The following is an 18,208-nucleotide window of genomic DNA, read 5'->3' on the forward strand; positions in this document are numbered from 1 at the left end:
ACCTCCTGCCCACCAAAGTTTCTGCCCTTTAGAACTGAACAGCTCATGAGGTACAGGCGTGCGTATCAGCCAAGCAGTGGAGATTGGCCTCCTGTGCTGATGCCTCTTATTTTGAAGTTAATGTAGTTCTCTATTTGTCATCTACTTGTTAAGGGGAAAAAAGAAGTGGAGTGAAGTTCATACCAGAACTTGTTGAGTTCTTTTTGCTAGGATCGGATGAGGAGCTGTTGAGAGTTGTGACTGATTCCTAAATTCTTAGCGATGTTGGAGGGCGTGCAAGACCTTATTGTTTTGTTGTGTGTGGTTTGTGTTTTGTTTTTTCTTTTCCAAAACTTTTGCAAAACACTCCCCCTTCAAGTGTTGTGGTTCGTCATTGTGTTTTTTGGTGTTTTGGTTTTGTTGTTAATGCCTTGTAGTACTGGGATAAAGGGAACTGAAAATCTGCCTTCAGCGTATATTGAGTGATCTTTCCAGGTGCGTTATTTGTCTGTCTTCTTTAGGGTGACTGAATATATGCTTTGACTTGTACAGGTGTGCATACTAACATAAGCATTCTACTCAGGGGAGACAGTGAGCTTTACTGCTAATGCATATTGTTTTTATTGCTTTTGTCACAGTGTGAAACGTTTTTACCACAGTGGATTTCAGTTTCTTTTTTTTTTTTTGTCGTCTTCGTTTCTCTTCTGTTTAAAAGACAAGATGTTCAAGAACTCTCCAAAGTCAGTAGTGACGAGAGCCACAAAGTCCTGAAAACAGTTGCTTCCTTGAATGAATCTTTGGACTTCCAAAGATGTTTGTTTTATTTATATATGTACTGATGTGTTTTGGTAGCAGAGCTGCATGTGTGCTATGCACTTGCATGCGCATGTGGAAATGGGACGCACCATAAAAAAAGGTGAAAGGAAAACTGGAGTGTTGTGTTATCAGAAGGAATCGATCACCAGCACAATTTCAGAAGCATTGTGAAGATTTAAACAAGAAAGCTGGCATCAGTCTCCAAGACCATTGTTTGTTTTTATAGAGATTCTTGTACTTCCCTTATCGTTGGATTATGAATCTTTGACCGTTTGTCGGCATGCAACTAAAAAAATATTCTTGGAGGAAAGCTCTCTTTTTACTCACCGAGATAGTCTGGGATGTTTACATGATGACTGATAAAATTTAGTTAAATATATGTTGGCAAAGTTAGGTGAATCTTTTTTCAGCAAGTGTGCGTGGGTTTTTTTCCCTATCTTGACAAACTGGGAGGAAGCAGGACTTGTAACTAAAATGTTTCTCCAAGTATGCTAGTTACTGAAAATGTCTGTCTGGCTTGGATGTTTGATTGTTGTTTTCAAAGTCAGGTTTTTCAGAGAAGTGGGACTGTTAAAAGAACCTAACTAAAACTGAACATGGTTATTAGAGGAGGATGTATTTTCTTTACATGTCCTTATAACAAAAGTGCCTTAAAATGGGCAGGAGTTTGAGCTGGCTGAATTCTCGATGAGTTCAAATGTTCTCGTTTCTGTGAGTGGGAAGCAAAGTCCAAATACATCGTGTAGCCCTAAAATACTGCCTTGTTAGGTCTTCAGGAGAAGACATTAGCACATTAGAACTATTTACTGGCATCAGTGACCATGTGCTATCTTCCCTCCTGCTGTGGCATCAGCAGACACCATGCAGGTGTTAAAGATACATCAGTCTCCAACATGAGACAGACATGCCTTGGTTTGTACTTGGGTGTGTTTGTTCCTTTTTAGTCAAGAGTTTGCTTTACACCAGATTTCTGAAAGTGAGGAGAAACTGAGAATCAAGAAGCATGCATAGGTTTTCAGGTCTTCAGAGAAGAGCGCAGGGCAGAAAAGCGTTTGCGTGCTGTATGCGTGTTTCTGAAATAAATATGCTTGGGGTTCAGATGTGACGTGTACATCTGGATGTGACATCTCAATCTCCATGCAAAAAAACTCCTCCTTTCTTGTAACGACTGACCAGAATCTAGATTTGCATCTATATACTAAAGGAGGCGGTTATTCCTAACGTATATTGTTTTCATATGAAGCATATGAAAGCAACGTATGAAATGTATGAAACAAACATGAAGTGTTAATACAAAGTGTTAATTTTTTCTTGAACCGTATTTGTCTTTTGCAAGGAAGCTAAATCTATATTGTAGATTAAGATTCATATTCTAGGATTTGGTATTTTTTGCAAATGTGAATTACTAGCATTAAAAACCAACCAAACAAAAAACCTAAAATAGTTTAAGTGTCTTCTATAGGAATACATATGTAGCTTACAGCATAAGTCTTGTACGTTTTAACACTTGTAAGAGAAACAGGAAGAGATCGATACTGGTCTTTGATGTTAACTGTTCCTTTGGGACAGACCTTGTCTTTTTCCTCACTATAGTGGCATTTTTTCTGTTTGAAATTCAGTGTGACTATATTGTTATTGTTGTTATTAACTTTCATGTCAACAAAATTTGAATTTAATTATGCTGTCAGTTTACAAGTCTCTGACCTTTTTAGTAGTCTTTGTCAAGAGAAAGTATGTCCTGTGGCTGACTTTTAATTGATAATTTGTCCAATAGAAACATTCTGTGAACAGTGATGTTTCTACAGAAATTTTGTTTTTGAGAGTGTAAAAACAAAAAGAGGGGAGAAACCAAAATATCCTCAGTGTTTTTGTTTGTTTCTTCAGAAGAGTAGCAGCTCTGAATCCTTGAGTGACAAAGGTTCAGCTGAACTGAAGAAGAGCTTTGATGCCGTGGTATTTGATGTTCTAAAGGTTACACCAGAAGAATATGCGGTAAGCAATTCAAGACATTTTTGTTACGTTGTGTGTGAGTCTTTTTAGCTACTTTTCCCTCTGCTTTTTCACTTCTATATTTTTTTTGCCTAACTTCCATTGTCTTTGAGTTTCAAAAATGGATCCTACACTATAGTTCTTCATTGTCTAAATTATTTTTAATGTCAAGTGATCTTTTTGGGCTATGCTGTCGAGGCACTTTTCACACTCTTGTATGTAACATAGACCAAAGATTCTTAAATCTATATGATACAGCTTAATTCTAGCATGCATATTTCAGTTGCAAGAATATACTTGACATGTACTTGTTTTTTTCTGGAGATATTTTAATTTTTAACTCTGTTCATTCTTATGTCTAGGGAATGTTTTCTCCTTTTGGGTGCCATGGTAGAGAATGATGAGTTGGCTATCCTGCAGAACCAAAACCAAATGAGTAAAAAAATTCAACCAAAACACGGGGTGATTTTTATTTTTTTTTTAATCCTACTTGTAGAGGTTAAGATGACAGATGGTCCCTCTATTTCAGTGATTCAAGTATGTTACTAGAAAGATTGCTGACAAGCTATTGCTTGTACTATATTTATGATTCAAGTGATGACATTCATGATGAGTTGGCCTGGGGAGGTTATCGATACATGATAGTATGTATCACAAAATATTCCCATTAAGTTTGTTCTATTTTTTTAATTGTTAATAACTATTTCAATTAATTATTAGTGGCTAAATTGATTTTTAGTGAGCACACTGAAAATTTAAAGCATCTGTATTATGAAGTGGTATTACACATTAAATTCTTCTTGGATAGTTAATGGGATTTATTCCTGACTGAGGTCCGAGTCATGTAGGCCTCCTCCTTACTCCATTGTCAGAAACAGCGGAGTAATGAGTCACCTGCTTCTCATGGGAGGATATTTTTGGGGCTAGCTGTCCTTTTAGTTTTATCTTGCAACTTCTCTACGTAAAGGAAATTTGAAGTACTTAAGGAGTGTGGGGCTAGGGGCATGAATTCAGGTGGAATTATGTATTCAGGCCGGAACAGCTACAGGTTCCTTTGAATGGCATTGCTATTTAGCTGGTGGTAGATGGTGGTGAGGAGCAGAGCAGATCACTTGGTCTCTGTGGAGCTGCTGTCACTCACTTGGACAGCAAAATATACAAAGGTGCTTTGTCTTGTATCACATTTCATATTCCTTTTGCTCTACTAAATCGTCTGTCCTGTGCAGAAATCTTTTACTTTCATGGGTGTTCAAACTGTGACCTACTTAGTAAGTCTTGGTTAGATAAAAATCTTTATTAAAATCCAGTGTTTTTGCTGTTTTCATTTTGTGCTTCAAACTGGGTAGAGTTCCACTCACAAATAGGAATCATTTCATTAAGCGTTTCACATTACAGTTATGAACCTGTGACTGTATTTTTTGTGTTGTATTTTTTGCGTGTTGGTTTTTTTTCCTACTACTTGGTATAATTCTTCTGTATTTCTCAGTTCCCTGAAATAAAACATCTTTACTCTTAGCCTTCTCACTTTTAGAGTTTCTAGTTCTTCATATTGGATTTCACTTACTGTAAATGGATCTGAAATGTCTTATAGATAGAATTCTGAACAGTTGAGAAAAATTGTCAGTAGTCAGCGTGTAGCCCTTTGGCAAGATTATAATTAATTTCATTTATTTTTCAGTGTTTCTGTATGCAGCTGCGCTTCTTCATTAATGTTTGTTTCCCCGGGCAAGTTTGTCACAGTTTGACCAGGCTCTTGAGGATAGCAGCGCTGAGGAGAATGCAAAACTGTGTTAGTAAGGTTTTAATTAGAATAGTGGGTCTGTACCTCTCAGATTGGGCGTGGATGTGCTACCAATTGCCTTTTCAAAGTATGAGAAAATTTCTAGTTTAGTGACAGTTCTTGTGAAACGGATGCAGAGCAGACTACTGACATCTGTGACTTAGCGAAGGCTGAGTTCTATTACCGACTGCAGAATGAATACTGTTTAAAAAAAATGTTTTTTGAAGTGGTGAACTGAGGAAATAATTTGTGGGCTGTGTAAGTGCCTTACTCATGGAGAGGAAAGATAATGTGATAAAGCCAGTAAAAGAGCAATAAAAGCAAGTTGCTGTACAATTAGACAGCTGTCTAATTAATGGTTAGGAAGCCTTGGCTTGAATGAAAAAGAATTCCAGTGCATAGGTAGCATAAAGATGAGAGTTAACTGATAAAATTGACATCGGTATTGGGAGGTCTTATCCCGCACCTTATATGACATGTTGTATTTTGATCAAAATGCGTCACTGTGTACAGATGGGACAGTTACAATTATAGTAGAGAAAAGGGAGGAAAAATCTGAAATATTAAGTTTGAGAGATACTGGAAATAGAATTAACGCTAGCGGTTTCAATACTGATAAGAGAGACACAGATGTCTTTTCAGTTCCCGCTGTTAGAGATGTCGTTGTTACTTCAGAACTTGATCTGTTTAGTCAGTTAGTGGGTAACAGGCAAGTTGGACTACAAAAGCTATTGCTTGTAATCCTGTATTTTCAAGAAGCTGCTTGCCAAGCCAAAGTGTAAATATTTTTGGTGATTTTATTTCCATATTCTTCCCGTTGGCAGTCATCTAACACTATCCCGAATGCACAGTTGGTGTGCCGTTTCATGTAATGGTCCTTTGTTCCGCCTCCTACTAACTTTCTAGCAAAAGTATGCCAGCCTTCCAAGTGGTCGAGTTTGAACAGTAACGGGAACTATTATTCTAATAGATGTGTTATAGTCCATTTATACCGTTGTTACCAACTGAGTGTTTTAAGTTCGTTGTGAGGTCGAAGGCCGCTTTAGAAAGGGTGAATTTATAGCTGAAACAGGTGAGATCTTCAGGCGTAGCTGCTGCTGTTGCAAATTTATTGTTTGCTTTATCCCCCTGCAGCTTACAAACCCAAAGTTTCCACGGCATGTATTGAATGCCTGCATGTGCATAAATTTTTGGGAAAAAGAATTCCATTCGTTGAGTATGAAGTAGGACACATTTGTTTCCTGCTAAGGATTCTACAGACAGCTTTCTAGCAGTAGCTAATAAGGAGACTGTCTCTGTTTTTAAATACCTGCTTTTAGGCTGATCACTGCTCACTTCTTTATTAAACAGCTAAAAGCCACAAAACAAGTTGGTGCCAGGATTACCCAGCGGTGTCTGGCCCTGCGATGGAGCCGTCCATGCGTGCAGGGCCGGCACGGCTGCAGTGAATGCTGTCCCTTTTCCTTGAAGGGAGAAGTGTGGTTTGGAGTGGACAGGACAAAATTTGTGGGGGAGAGGGATATGTTAGCGGTGCAGTGACAGTAGAAAGCGGGGGGGCTGGCGAGACTGAAAGAAAAAAGGAAAATGCTTTGAGGACATGAGCTCCAAATTAAGATGCTGGCAAACCTCAGGTTGAAGAAATATTTATTTTTTGCTTTACAGTAAATTCATATTCCTTAGACTGCTACTGTTTAATTATTTGACTGTTTAGCACTTTTTGACTCACTTTTCCATTTTATACTTGAACTTAGCCACGGTGGTGTAAATATTTGAGGTAGAATTAAGGGAAGCGCAGCTGTATAAATCTGTTGCTTTTTTTTCCCACCTAGTTATCTAAGAAGGATTCTTTATTCTTTGCCCTAGTCTGCACTATGAAGTGAGTTTGCATTAAGATGTATGTGTGTTTCTTTTCTTTTTGATTCCAGTTAAGCTTTGTCAACTGGATGTTGGAAAAAGGAATGTTGCTTCATTTGGAAACAATATACAAATAAAGTTTATTTTTAAAATGTTTAGGTGAAACAAGGAATCTTTCTGAGACGCATTCTTACAACAGTTAAATGTCAAATTGCCTCTATCTGGAAAAAGAGCACGAGAGCGTGTTTTGTAAAGGAAGCAGGTCTCAAGAGTTGTAGAACCACATTGCATGTGTAACAAAAGTGCAGAAATGAGTCTTGAGATGTGTAAGGTTCAACGAACGCATTTTTTGCCACTTGGAACAGAACAAAAATAACTTAAACTGGCCTGAGGTTCCCCCGAGGAGACATTTCTCTCTTGTGCGGGATTCTGGCAGATTCACCGTCCCCTTGGCGAGTTCTCTTGCAGCTACTGGTGAGCTGTGCTGCACGGTTCCTGGCAGCGATGTTGCTTTTGGCCTCTCCTGAGCCTGGTTGTCGGTGGATTAGGGAGTTTGAGGCAAGTCTGTCTGCATCTGAGAGCGGTTTCAGGAAAGCGAAGTATTGGGCCATGGGACCTTATGATGAAAAAGAACTTCTGCTTCTATGTGTTCCTCTTAGCCTTATTTTACACAGGAATGCTAAAGAATAAGCATGCTCCCAGGGAGAGCAAGAAGCAGCAACTTTATCATAGCATGTGGAGGAACTATTGATGATGAAAGTGCTGGAGCAGACTTTGTGAGAAAACAAGTAGAGTTTCAACACAGGAACTCTTATCCCCCAGCGTTCATCTTGGACAGCAGAATTATTCTCTTACCGATGCAGTGCTTAACAGAGGCTTAGCTATTTTTTCAGTGAGGAAAGTTATTCTGGCAGTGCAGAGAGACAGTGCTGAGCCAAGTTGGAAGGCTTAAATATAATTCCTTCTAAAAATTCAGATTAAGGAACAATTTATGAAGTGCTGCTTGAACCAACATGGCTTCAGGGAAAATCAGATTATGGCAGTATTCTTCAATAACCAAAATGCAGGCATTTTATTTTTTTCATCTCGGACAGGACCTTAGTTTTTCTATTCACAGTGAGAGTCTCTGTCCAGGAGCTCTATGGGAAGTGCACTGTCCTCACGGTAGGTACATGGCAGGAAAACTTGCAATACAGCAAGTAGCCTGATATAAGCAGTTCATGCTTGAGAAGGTCTAGGGACTAGAAAGGCGGGATTATAGTCTAGATCGAATGGAAACTTTCAGAGAGGGGCATGGAGAGGAGCTCAATGCAACTAGAAGTTCTTAAATGGCGGGGTTTTATGGGAGGAGGGCAATCCATCTGTGTTCACAAAGAACAGAGAAGGAATTGGGGAACATTTTAAAATATCACTTCATCGAACTCTCCATATTCGTCAAAGAAGCAAAACGAGATGTGGTTCTTAATCACCTGGTTGTAAAATTTCTTGCCTGACAACCTTGCCTGAGAAGAGGGGTAAATCTCTTTATCTGTATATAAAACTGTGTGTTAATAAGTTTAGTATTTTGAAGTACTTGTTAACAAATCCAACATCTCAACACACAGGAGGGCTAAAATATTTTGCTGGGGACTGTCCCCCGGGAAGGTCTTTGAACTGCATGCAAAAGCTCCCATGGCTGTGCAGGGGGTGTCAGTTCCCTCCTGACTGCCATCCCAGTGCCTTGATTGCAAGATGATCATTCACTCTTTCTTAAAGGATGGTTTTCTCTTGTAGCATTCTTCAAGTGATTGTGGATTAGGAAATATATTAGTTGTATATTAAAAACATACCTCTTCATAGTCTAGAATTGTTTATCTAGGATCTAGGATAAACATAAATGCAAAACTTCTATTCAGCTCTTTCATTGCCTGAGCAAGGAAGAAGTTCTTTGATACGTGTAAATGAATTAAATAGACTTCTGGAAAGGCAGAAAATATCAAGTTTTCGCTTTCTTTGTGTAATCAGGATGCTTATTTAAAAGATGAGTAAGAATAAGTTCAAGGTTTTGTATTGCACATGTGTTTTGGTTTTTTTTTTAATATATGCAGCTGACAACTCGAAAAACAGAGGTTATGGCTGGCTCGCTTCATGTAACAAGTTGATGTGAACGCTTAAAATTTTTGGATTTAATATTAAAGCATCAAACCGCATTTAGGAGAGGGTGCTATCCAGGAATTTGTATTGGCTGGGTTAAGGAGCTGGAATGAGAAAAATTAGTGCATTGTGTCTCTTCGCTGCAGAAACCAAATTAGTGGCTTGTTTATGGGGTTTTAAATTAATTTGATCATGGTAGAAGTAACTTTTTTTTAAGAGTTGAGCAATGGCATCTAATGTGAATATCGTAAATTATTTTCTAAGTTTTGTCATTTCAAGTGCTATTAATTAGAATGACAGCCTTTCGGTTTGCTTTATTTTTCACCTAGCAGTGAGGAAACACCCTCAAAATGGTAAAAAAATCAGTTAAATTTTAGACTTATAAGTTAATGTTTCAAAAAATTGTCAAGGATATTTTTAAACTCCTAATGTGAGATACACTGTCGTATCTGCAAACTCAAATGGCTTTTTATCCATCATCATTATCCATCACCCATTAGGTATTCAGCCATCAGTCACCTGACTCTTGAATTGTGAACAATTTTCTAAGTACTTGGAACTCGGAATGGAAATTGCAAGTTCTCTAAGAAAGGAATCTCAGTAAGGGATGTTTCTTGAACAAATGGTAACATGATCCAGTGTTACTGAAGGTGGATATTGCTTTTGCTGAAAGCAGCAAAATGTGTAAACCGAATAGGCAGAAATAAAAACCAGCCTAATATCAATGTGATACTAGAAGATAGAAGTTTATGGTGGTTTTTTTAGCTCTTCGAGTTACCGTTTTTATATTGTAATGTTCTTAATAGCACTTTAAAATCTTTGTAGTAATGTACATTAATCTCGAATTTTGGCATGTGTGGGTTTCTTTCCCCAATATTAATATACCATTCCCTGTTTGAAATATATGCATTTATTTTGATATGTGAATTCTGATGTGAAGTTACACTAACAGTCTTTGTTTGATAAAGTGTGTATTGATCCTGTCTTGGTTTAGGAGGCACTACTGAAGCAAATTAGGTTCTAATTTAGCTAAGGCAGTTCAGGTTGATTAAGATGACAAATTCTGAAGGACTGGGAAGACAGACAACATTTGTTTTTAAGTGTTCTCTTTTCTGTGTGAACAATGAGTCTGTTTCCTGGCTCACTTTTATTGTACTGCTGTAATTTTGTTTTAGTGAAGAGGATTTGCACTGAAACGTTAGTAACTATTGAATTGCCTGAGTCTTTTGTAAGAATGTTTTAATATGCCCTGTAATAAATTTTTCTTGAAGTGCACATTCTTCTGGTATCACCTTCCCCACCCCAACCAAATTCCTAAATCATTTCTTCTTTTGGGAAGCATAGCGATACATTCATTTGGCCACAGATTTACCTAAAATAATACATTTCTGTGAAAGCTTGGTATACTTTAGCAGACAAACAGGAGACTAGAGATCGAGTTCTATGGCTGGCTTTTCAGGACTGGTTTCTTCACCTTGGAAATCAAAAGGAAGAGTTGACTCTTGCTGTACTGTGTGGCTGCTCTGTGGTCAGGATCGGATCAGGTGAGGGAAATGAATCCATACTTCTGTCCTTGTGTCTCTTGAGTGTTCTCTGCAGGTCAGAAAGCGTAATTCCTTGGTGCTTGTGCCTGCACAGCCCTTGATACATTTTTAGATGATTTACAGGTCTGGGATAGATTTTCTTCTTCCTACTGAGTGGGAAGTTTAAAAGTAATACACACCCCCAAATATCAGGCAAGTTTGTCCTGGACGGTGGTGCAGACTTTCTGTATTTAGAGAAGTGCTGCCCTCACAGGGAAGCCCTTTTCTTGGGCATTCTCAATTTATCATCTTAAACTTTTAAGTAAGATTTAGAAATAAACTAACTTGTGCCTCAGCTCCTTTTAGGATAAGTGTTGTCTGTTTTGATTATTATGTTTGAGTCCATTTTAACTCTAGAAGTGAATTAGCCAGATTTTCCCTGCACCCTCCTTAAATATCATGCTTTTGGAGAAAAATGTTGTTCCCCCTACTTGTCGTACATCTTTCCCTGCTGCAGTGCAGACTTGCCTTGCCTATTTGTTTCCTCAAAAGAGCCTTATACCTAGATATCTCAAATTGTCAAGATGAAGCCATATTTGCTTATACGGGCGTAGTGTAACATAACCAAGAATGACATCGATGACGTGTTTAGAAGTTTCTAAAGCTCTTTTGCGTGTAATGTAAAGATCGCGCTGTACCCTTCAGCTGTTGCCGAGCATTGTCAAGCACGTTGTGGTTTGTGGCACGATGACACCCTGTCCAAGGGTTCTAGTGCTTTCCCAGATAACCTGCTCAGGTTAGGAAGAGGGACTACAAGAAATTGCCAGTGTTATTTGTGCATGTGTTCAAAATCCTTCAAAAGCCAAATTTTATTAACCAGCATTTGAATAGTTTGTTATCTGGATGCGCTTTAACAAATTTCCCCGCTTCCCCTGCTAGGAATGACTTGTGGCTGGCAGTACTTTTTGTGGCAAGGTACAACTACCCCTCTTGAAAAAAGGCTTTGTGTGAAGATTTCTGCATTTCTCACCTTGATGATCTTAAAACCAACCAAACAAAAATTCTGAAAGTCACTTTAATTTTGGGAAGAGAGACCATTTTTGTTCCCTCAAGGATGTCATTTTTTTCATAAGCTTCATAATTAAAGAATAGAATGGTTTTAGTTAGCAAGGTTGCTTTCAGTTTGAAAGGCATCTTGTTTCTGGCAAAAGTTTATGTTTTTATTTTAGTTGCTATGGGTGCAAGGGAATAGAGAAGTTATGTTGAAGGCAAAGAATATTTTGGCCTAGTATGTTCTTGAATTTCCATTCTTACTAATCACTGCTGCTTACAGCAAACTTTGGGGGGGTTATGTGTGTCTAATATCCTCACCTTAATCTAAACTTCTAAGGTACAGGGTAATTTGTGCTGTCAAGACAAACGCTGAGGCTGATCAGTTGATTGTGAAACCATATTTAAAAATGGTAGCTCGGGGATTAATTTTTAAACTGGCATTTAAATAGTTTGATATTAATGAATGATAGGTACAGGTCATATGCTTCATACCACATGTGAGTGTGTGTTTGTTACAAGACTAAGAATGGCATGTTTATGTAAAAGTTTGTACAGGATTTATGGCTACAAAGGTGTTCGGACGTGCACATTTGTGAGTGTATATGGTCTTGTTTGTAGGTGACTAGATGGATTCAGTGAAATTGGTCTGATTTAATCTCACTTTAGCCCAGGACTAGAAAAAGCTCATCTAGCTTTAAAACATCGTTTGAAAGAAGGAACAAGCAACTAAAGCAGAGCCCAGGCAAGAAAGTTTGTAAAAAAGCAAACTCACTCATAAAGGGCTTGGTACTTCTGTGATGTTGTACTGCAAAGTACCAGATGATTGTGTTCAGTGTGTTGATTACAGAGACTGACTTATATATATTTTTTTTATGGTCATGTTTGATTGCTAGAATTCATACCATAGATGTAGAGGTCAAGGAGATCTGCTGCAAAACGTAGATTTGGTTGTCTTTGGCAAAACACAACACTTCTCATCTCATTAGAAGCGGTACATCTCATTGCATCTGCTTGCTTTCAACTAGAGCACCCTAGTTAAACTTTTTCTGCAAGGTTGACTTTATCTATAAAACTATTCTATTATCCAACAATAGCATTCAATGGAAATTGCGATTTGTGACAGTCACAAAGCTGGTGTGTACCACAGAGTGTACAAATGGGAAACCGCTGTTTTCAAGGAGATGGGAATAAAGCTGTGCTATTCACATCTGAGGAAACCAAATGAGGTCCCTGGGTTCATTTGTGATATCTCAGATGGCCCTGGCATTCCTGAGCTACCTACGTGCTCTTTGAAAGGGACGGTCTCTCTTTGCATACATAGGCGGACAGCAATCCTACATTGAATGCTTAAAATAAGGCCCTGTGAATATGTTTCAGAATGCAAAACCTGGCCTTTGTGAGTTCCTCTTTACCCTTTTCAAAGCCAAACAGATATCCCAGAATGAAAATGTACTTATTGGTTCTGACTTGCTGGAAGTGAGATGGCTGTATTTAATTTTAACTGTTGCTGTGCAACTGAACAATTACTTAGTTATTCAAATATGGTTCAAGTATTGATAGAAAAATTTTAGGGATGTTTCAATAGAATTATGTAACACCGAGACTAAGATGCAGAGTTTGAAGAGAGACTGCCCTTGAGCAACTAGAGTTAATTCCTTGTATTCTTGAATAGCTGCTTATACAGTGTTTTTAAGTTCAAGCTCTGACTTGCATACGTAAGTGCAGGATTATGCTCCTGAGAATAATTTACTATTATTTTTAAATTTTATTAAATGTAAAGTTTGGAGCACTTCATTCTGTGGTTTTGCAGGGTGGCTCTGTGATAGGAGCTGAAACCTCTGAAATTAGCTACAAAATGAAACTCAAATAATAAAAGAAAACAGAACCAATACAGTTCTCATGCAGCACAGCAACCTAATGAAATGCAAGGCTAATTTTGAGCTTAACTTATTTTTTTTTTTTTTTTCTTTTTAGGGTCAGATAACTCTGATGGATGTACCTGTATTTAAAGCAATTCAGCCAGAGGTAAGTAGTTCATTGGTTTTGTTTTCAAATTTAAATTGAAAAAAGTTATGCCAGTGTATAAATTCTGGAATTGCAAAGTGTATGTATATCAAGAAATCTTCATTTTTGTCTCACTTTATATAGCTCTGAAGCAGATGGTTTTGTAACAAAAATATCTGGAACTAATAGTTTGGGGAATGAAGTATTGGTGTTCAAATATGTTCAGCTAGTGCTAGAGATGAAATATGTGGGTTTTAATGTTTCTGAATGGCAGACATCTTGATTAGACTCTTCTGATCGTAATGTTTTAGATTTCAGCTCCTGATGCCTCATGCTGTACCTCATCCTGTCCTGTGTTTCCCTAACCGGTTCATATCTTTTTTTGGAAAAAGAAAAATGACCGTAGTGGCACCTTGTGTTTGAGACGGATGTGATCTGTGGATATATTAGGATAATACATTAATGACTGGTGTTTTCTCTTTTGTTTTCATATAATGCTGTATTCCTTTCTGATTGCAGCCTGACTTGAATTGATGTTTTCAGAATCTTCACAGTGACTATAATAAATGACAAAGTAATTTATTAGATTGAGGCATACAGGGTTTTTTTTGAAGCAAGTCCCCTTGCTCCCTCTTACTACACAATACTATTTCCTTAAGTGCTGAGTGTTGTTCAGCTTAAAATAAAATTGACTTCTTTGGAAGGGAAAACTGGAAATAGTGTTTCTTTTATTGTTGCAGCAAAATATGACAATTTTGGTATTTCTTTAATGCAACATGTGAAGCTAAAATAATAGGATGGGTCTAGATTGAGTTAATGAGGTGTATCTCCTCAGTAGATTTTGGATATCCTCAGAAAGCAATTAAAACCAAAACATCCATCTCTCCCTAGCTCAGATTCGTATTTAAAGCAGGGTTTTCTCTGGTAACAAAATGGATCTTGAATTATTTTACTAGTTACTTGCAAGAGTTGAATTTTACAAAAGCCCCTAATTCAATGAAACATTAATTATTCAAAACAATTCAGAAATTACATCTGTGGAATCTTGATTTACAGAAGAAAGCAGAAAAAGTGTAACTAAATATTTATTACTTTAATGTATTGTTGCTCTGTTAAATTATTTTGAAACTTCTAACGTTTGTCCCTCTATATTATCTCGTCTCCGGACATATGTTATGCATTAATTTAAAAAAATGAATTTTCATCCTTTTCTCCCAGGAGCTGGCAAGCTGTGGCTGGAATAAAAAAGAGAAATACAGTTCTGCACCAAATGCTGTTGCTTTCACCAGAAGATTCAATCACGTGAGTTGTTTTTTTTTTTTCCAGTGTCATTACATGGACGTGTTTAAAACATCTGGGGAATTAAGTGTTCTGGCACATCACTTTTATTACTGATCATAGCTGATTACTTGAAAACTTGAAAGTATTTGCTAGAAGGAGTTCTGTATCTTCAGGATATACAGAAAGACCAGAACTGTACTGAAGAAATAACTGTGTGGTTGTTTTAAATAGCAGTTATTGATGAAAAAGGAAAATATTAAGTGTGGGGGTTGTTTTGGTTTTTTCCCCTCCCCATAAATGCTGGCTGTCCTTTACATAAAGACAGAATCATCATTGCAGGTTAAAGTCTTGCCGTACGGCATTTCTGGAGTAGTAATTGGATGTATTTTCTTTCTGTCTTAGTTGAGTGTCTTTTGTTCCACATACATGTTTTTTGACCCTGAAAATATGAGGCTTTTTGTTGATGTGGTTACCTTTTTAAGGTGTTTCTGGGCAAACTTTAAAAATTCCAAACAATTTTACTGTACAAAATTTCTTGCTTAATGCTCTATTTCACATAATTTTTTAGAAAGTATATTTGAGATTTATGGCTTTCTTACTTAAAAACTTACCTGTGTAAAAATCAGCTTTTAAAATAAGAGTTTTAGCTCTCTCCACAATTAAAGCTGTTTAACTCCAGCTACATAGTTAGCCAACCAAGTCTCCAAACTGTAAAGCTTTTTTTAATGTAATGCTGTATTTTGTATTTCAGATGAAGTAATTCTATTACCCTCATCTCTCCTCTTGTAAATGTTTAATAATGTCTCAAACTTACAAGACTCAGACTTACCTTCTGTGCCCAGTCTCAGATGTACAGACATATTTGATAATTCTCTAAAACTCAGACCATGCCTCCAAGCTTTTCAGGGTTGTTTTTTCTATCAATTGCTGTGAACTTTCTCACTTTCCATTATTGCTCACATCCAGGATATGACCAAATCCTATTATTTCTCATCAACAACTCTTATAACATTTCTGAACCATATAATGACTGAAATGCTTGTCTGGACATGGGTTTTAGACATTTGCATGATTCTCCTCTTGACTGAAGAGAAAAATCTTGCACTGCAAACTTCTTGTGACAATACCATTTGTTGAAGTGGGGGGAGTTTGGGTTGGAGTCTTGGTTTTTCGGTTGCATTTAGTTGAAATTTTCCTGATCTAGCTTTTGAAGTCACGCCTTTATTGGACTCTATATGCAGCTTGAGGCTACTTTTACACTAATACTTTTTATCCTAATCTCGCCGATAGGCCAGTCATTCCAACATTTTCTGTCTGGTTTGTTCATAAAAGTTATTTCTTCAAAGAAACATTTAGTTTTGCTGAATATTCTGAAATGGTTTTGTAGTAGGAGCTGTGTTAGTGTACAGGGACCTTGCTTCTCATTTGTAACTGTGTAACGTACTGAAGTACTGGCTAAACAGAAAAGTCAACTTCAGATATATTAAAGAATTAGTAGATATATTAAAGAATTAGTAGCAAGAAGGAAGGAGGTGAAACCTTATCATGGGAATGAGCAATCAGCTGTCTGTAAGCTGACCATTCGTCATTACAGAACCACTCTTTAAAAATATGAAACCTGTAGAATATGTTAAGGACACAGGGAAGGACAATTTGCCTTGTACAGCTGGCCAGCGCCAGGAGGAAATATTGTACTTTGAGAGTAGCTGCTAAAGATCTTAATGTTGCTGAAATGCTAACTCTATTGTTAAACAGTATTTTGAATACTTCTAAATAAAGTATTTTTAGATTAACAAATAGGAATTCCATCACACCAGCAAAATCCCATTGGTTTATTATTGTAATCCTGTCTTAAGTCTCCCCTTATTCATCCTAATGACTTTTTGCTTTTGTAACTGGTTTAGATTTTAATTTTTTTAAAAGATGGTTCTATATTTTACTCTGTGGAGCATTTATCAAATCTGTTTACTAGATTATTAGTTGATGGGTGATATTCTTGAGACTCTATTCCATTGATTATCTCTGAAAAAATGAAAAAGGTTTGTGTTTGTCATACTTGGAATCATTGCAAGTCACCATTAAATCTCCTGGAACTGGACAAGTAGCTTCTTTTTCTGTTTTTTACATTGTCAACACCATCGCATTCGGATGTTGCTGTGCTTAGGCTGTCTCTTGAACTGTTTTTAAAGCCAAAAGATTTCGAGGTCTTATTTCCTACTTTTTCCTTCTCATTTGTTTATGCTCTTTTTCAAGTGTCATTTGCAAAACACTGATGTAAGAGTTGTAGTAGCCTGTAGGAGAAACTCTGCCTTGAAGAGTCAAAGAATAGGTAATAAAGAGGTTCCTATTATTCATGTTAGTACCTGAACTTTTGACTTGCTGAGACGGTGCTTTGGATAACTTCTGATGTGGTGTGGGCCTGTGATTCCAAATCCATCACGTTGGAGGACTTAGTCCAATAGTAATGTCAGGTTTAGATTCACCATCCTTTAGGGAGCAGTGAAACCCAGGAATTCCTGTGGGATAGGCAGTGGCAGCTGGGAATAAGGCAGCACAATGGAGGAATCAATTAGTCGTCTTTGCCTGGTTTGCCTACTTGGCATTGGGTTCTACCCCAGGGGCTTGCTCAGCAGACTGCAGATCCTGTTGGGCACCTGCCCCACTTACCTGGGGGTTTCTAGTGCTTAGACCTAAAATAAGTAATCAAGAAAATCATTGCGACTTTTTGGAATACATTTCATCAAACTTTTGTTAACCTTTGAAATTTCGCTGGGTTAGAATTATGCATTATGCAACTGTCTCTTTCCTTTCTCCCCCACCTTGCCAAAAGAAAACCATGAACAGCTCTCACTTTGTAAGTGAAGAGAATATTAAATCACTAACAGCTGTTTCACAGCAAATTGGTCTGCTGATAGCATTTTGGAAACAGTAATGACTATGTGCAGTTGATTGCAATCCACTGAGAATGAAGTGGTGTATTTCCAGCATTAGTTATGTGATAATTGTGTGTGGTGCCTGTAAAAACAGATTGAGTTCAGGGAAGAGAAATCAAGTGAATCATTCCGTGCCAGGACTCTTGAATACAGTGCTATGTGGTACTGTGTGGATCTACACATCTGCTATTAACTATTGTTTTTAAATACGCAAATTTTTAATGTATATTTTAAAAAAAACTCTGGTCGCTGCCTTTTCCAGCTTTCTTCTGAAAGTTATATGTGTATGGGCACACTACTATTGTAACTGGTAAATCTGTCAGAGTGCAAAATCATTGAGTTTGCCTACTTACTAAACCCTTGTTTGCTACCTTTTGAAAATGGCATTGACATGAAAATGTTTCATAGTTTATGTAAAAGTAACTGTTGCTCTCCTGGTTATAAGATTATCTGTATTCAAAAAGTCCTTTCTTAAGGTTTTTATTTAAATGGGAGTGGAACTGTGCTGCCTCAGAGCTTAAAACGTTGGAGAAACTTGTCAACTGGATTCAATACATTGGAACAATTTAAAAGGAAAAGTTCCCGCTTGAAAAAGGCAAATATTATGTTTTCCTAACTCTATGAAACTGGTTTTGTTGGTTTTTTCTTTAAAACCAGATGCAAATATTGTGAAGGAGAGGAAGTTTGTCTTGAATATTGTAGTGTTGCCGAGTTGTACTGAAGTGTGCTAGTGAAATTTTACCAGGGTTATCAGAGATTAAAAGTGGAGGGGGAAAGAGGTTGGTGTGCTTCCTCTGGAAACAAACCAAAACGCAACGGGGTTCTACCTTAGCTGTAGTGGCACGCGGTCAGCACTGTCCGTT

General features: G+C 37.4%; 1 protein-coding gene across 2 annotated transcripts in view; it reads left to right on the forward strand.

Moving 5' to 3' along the window:
* RALGPS2 (Ral GEF with PH domain and SH3 binding motif 2) overlaps nt 1-18,208 on the forward strand; it is a 102,645-nt gene that overhangs the window by 19,782 nt on the left and 64,655 nt on the right. For both annotated transcript variants that reach the window (XM_065648937.1, XM_065648936.1), the window contains 3 exons: nt 2,680-2,787; nt 13,102-13,152; nt 14,350-14,433. In XM_065648937.1, the coding sequence (XP_065505009.1) occupies nt 2,680-2,787; nt 13,102-13,152; nt 14,350-14,433 (243 nt within the window). The remainder of the gene's footprint in view (nt 1-2,679; nt 2,788-13,101; nt 13,153-14,349; nt 14,434-18,208) is intronic.

The sequence above is a fragment of the Caloenas nicobarica genome, chromosome 20, assembly GCF_036013445.1.
Source record: "Caloenas nicobarica isolate bCalNic1 chromosome 20, bCalNic1.hap1, whole genome shotgun sequence".
NCBI classification, from domain to species: domain Eukaryota; kingdom Metazoa; phylum Chordata; class Aves; order Columbiformes; family Columbidae; genus Caloenas; species Caloenas nicobarica.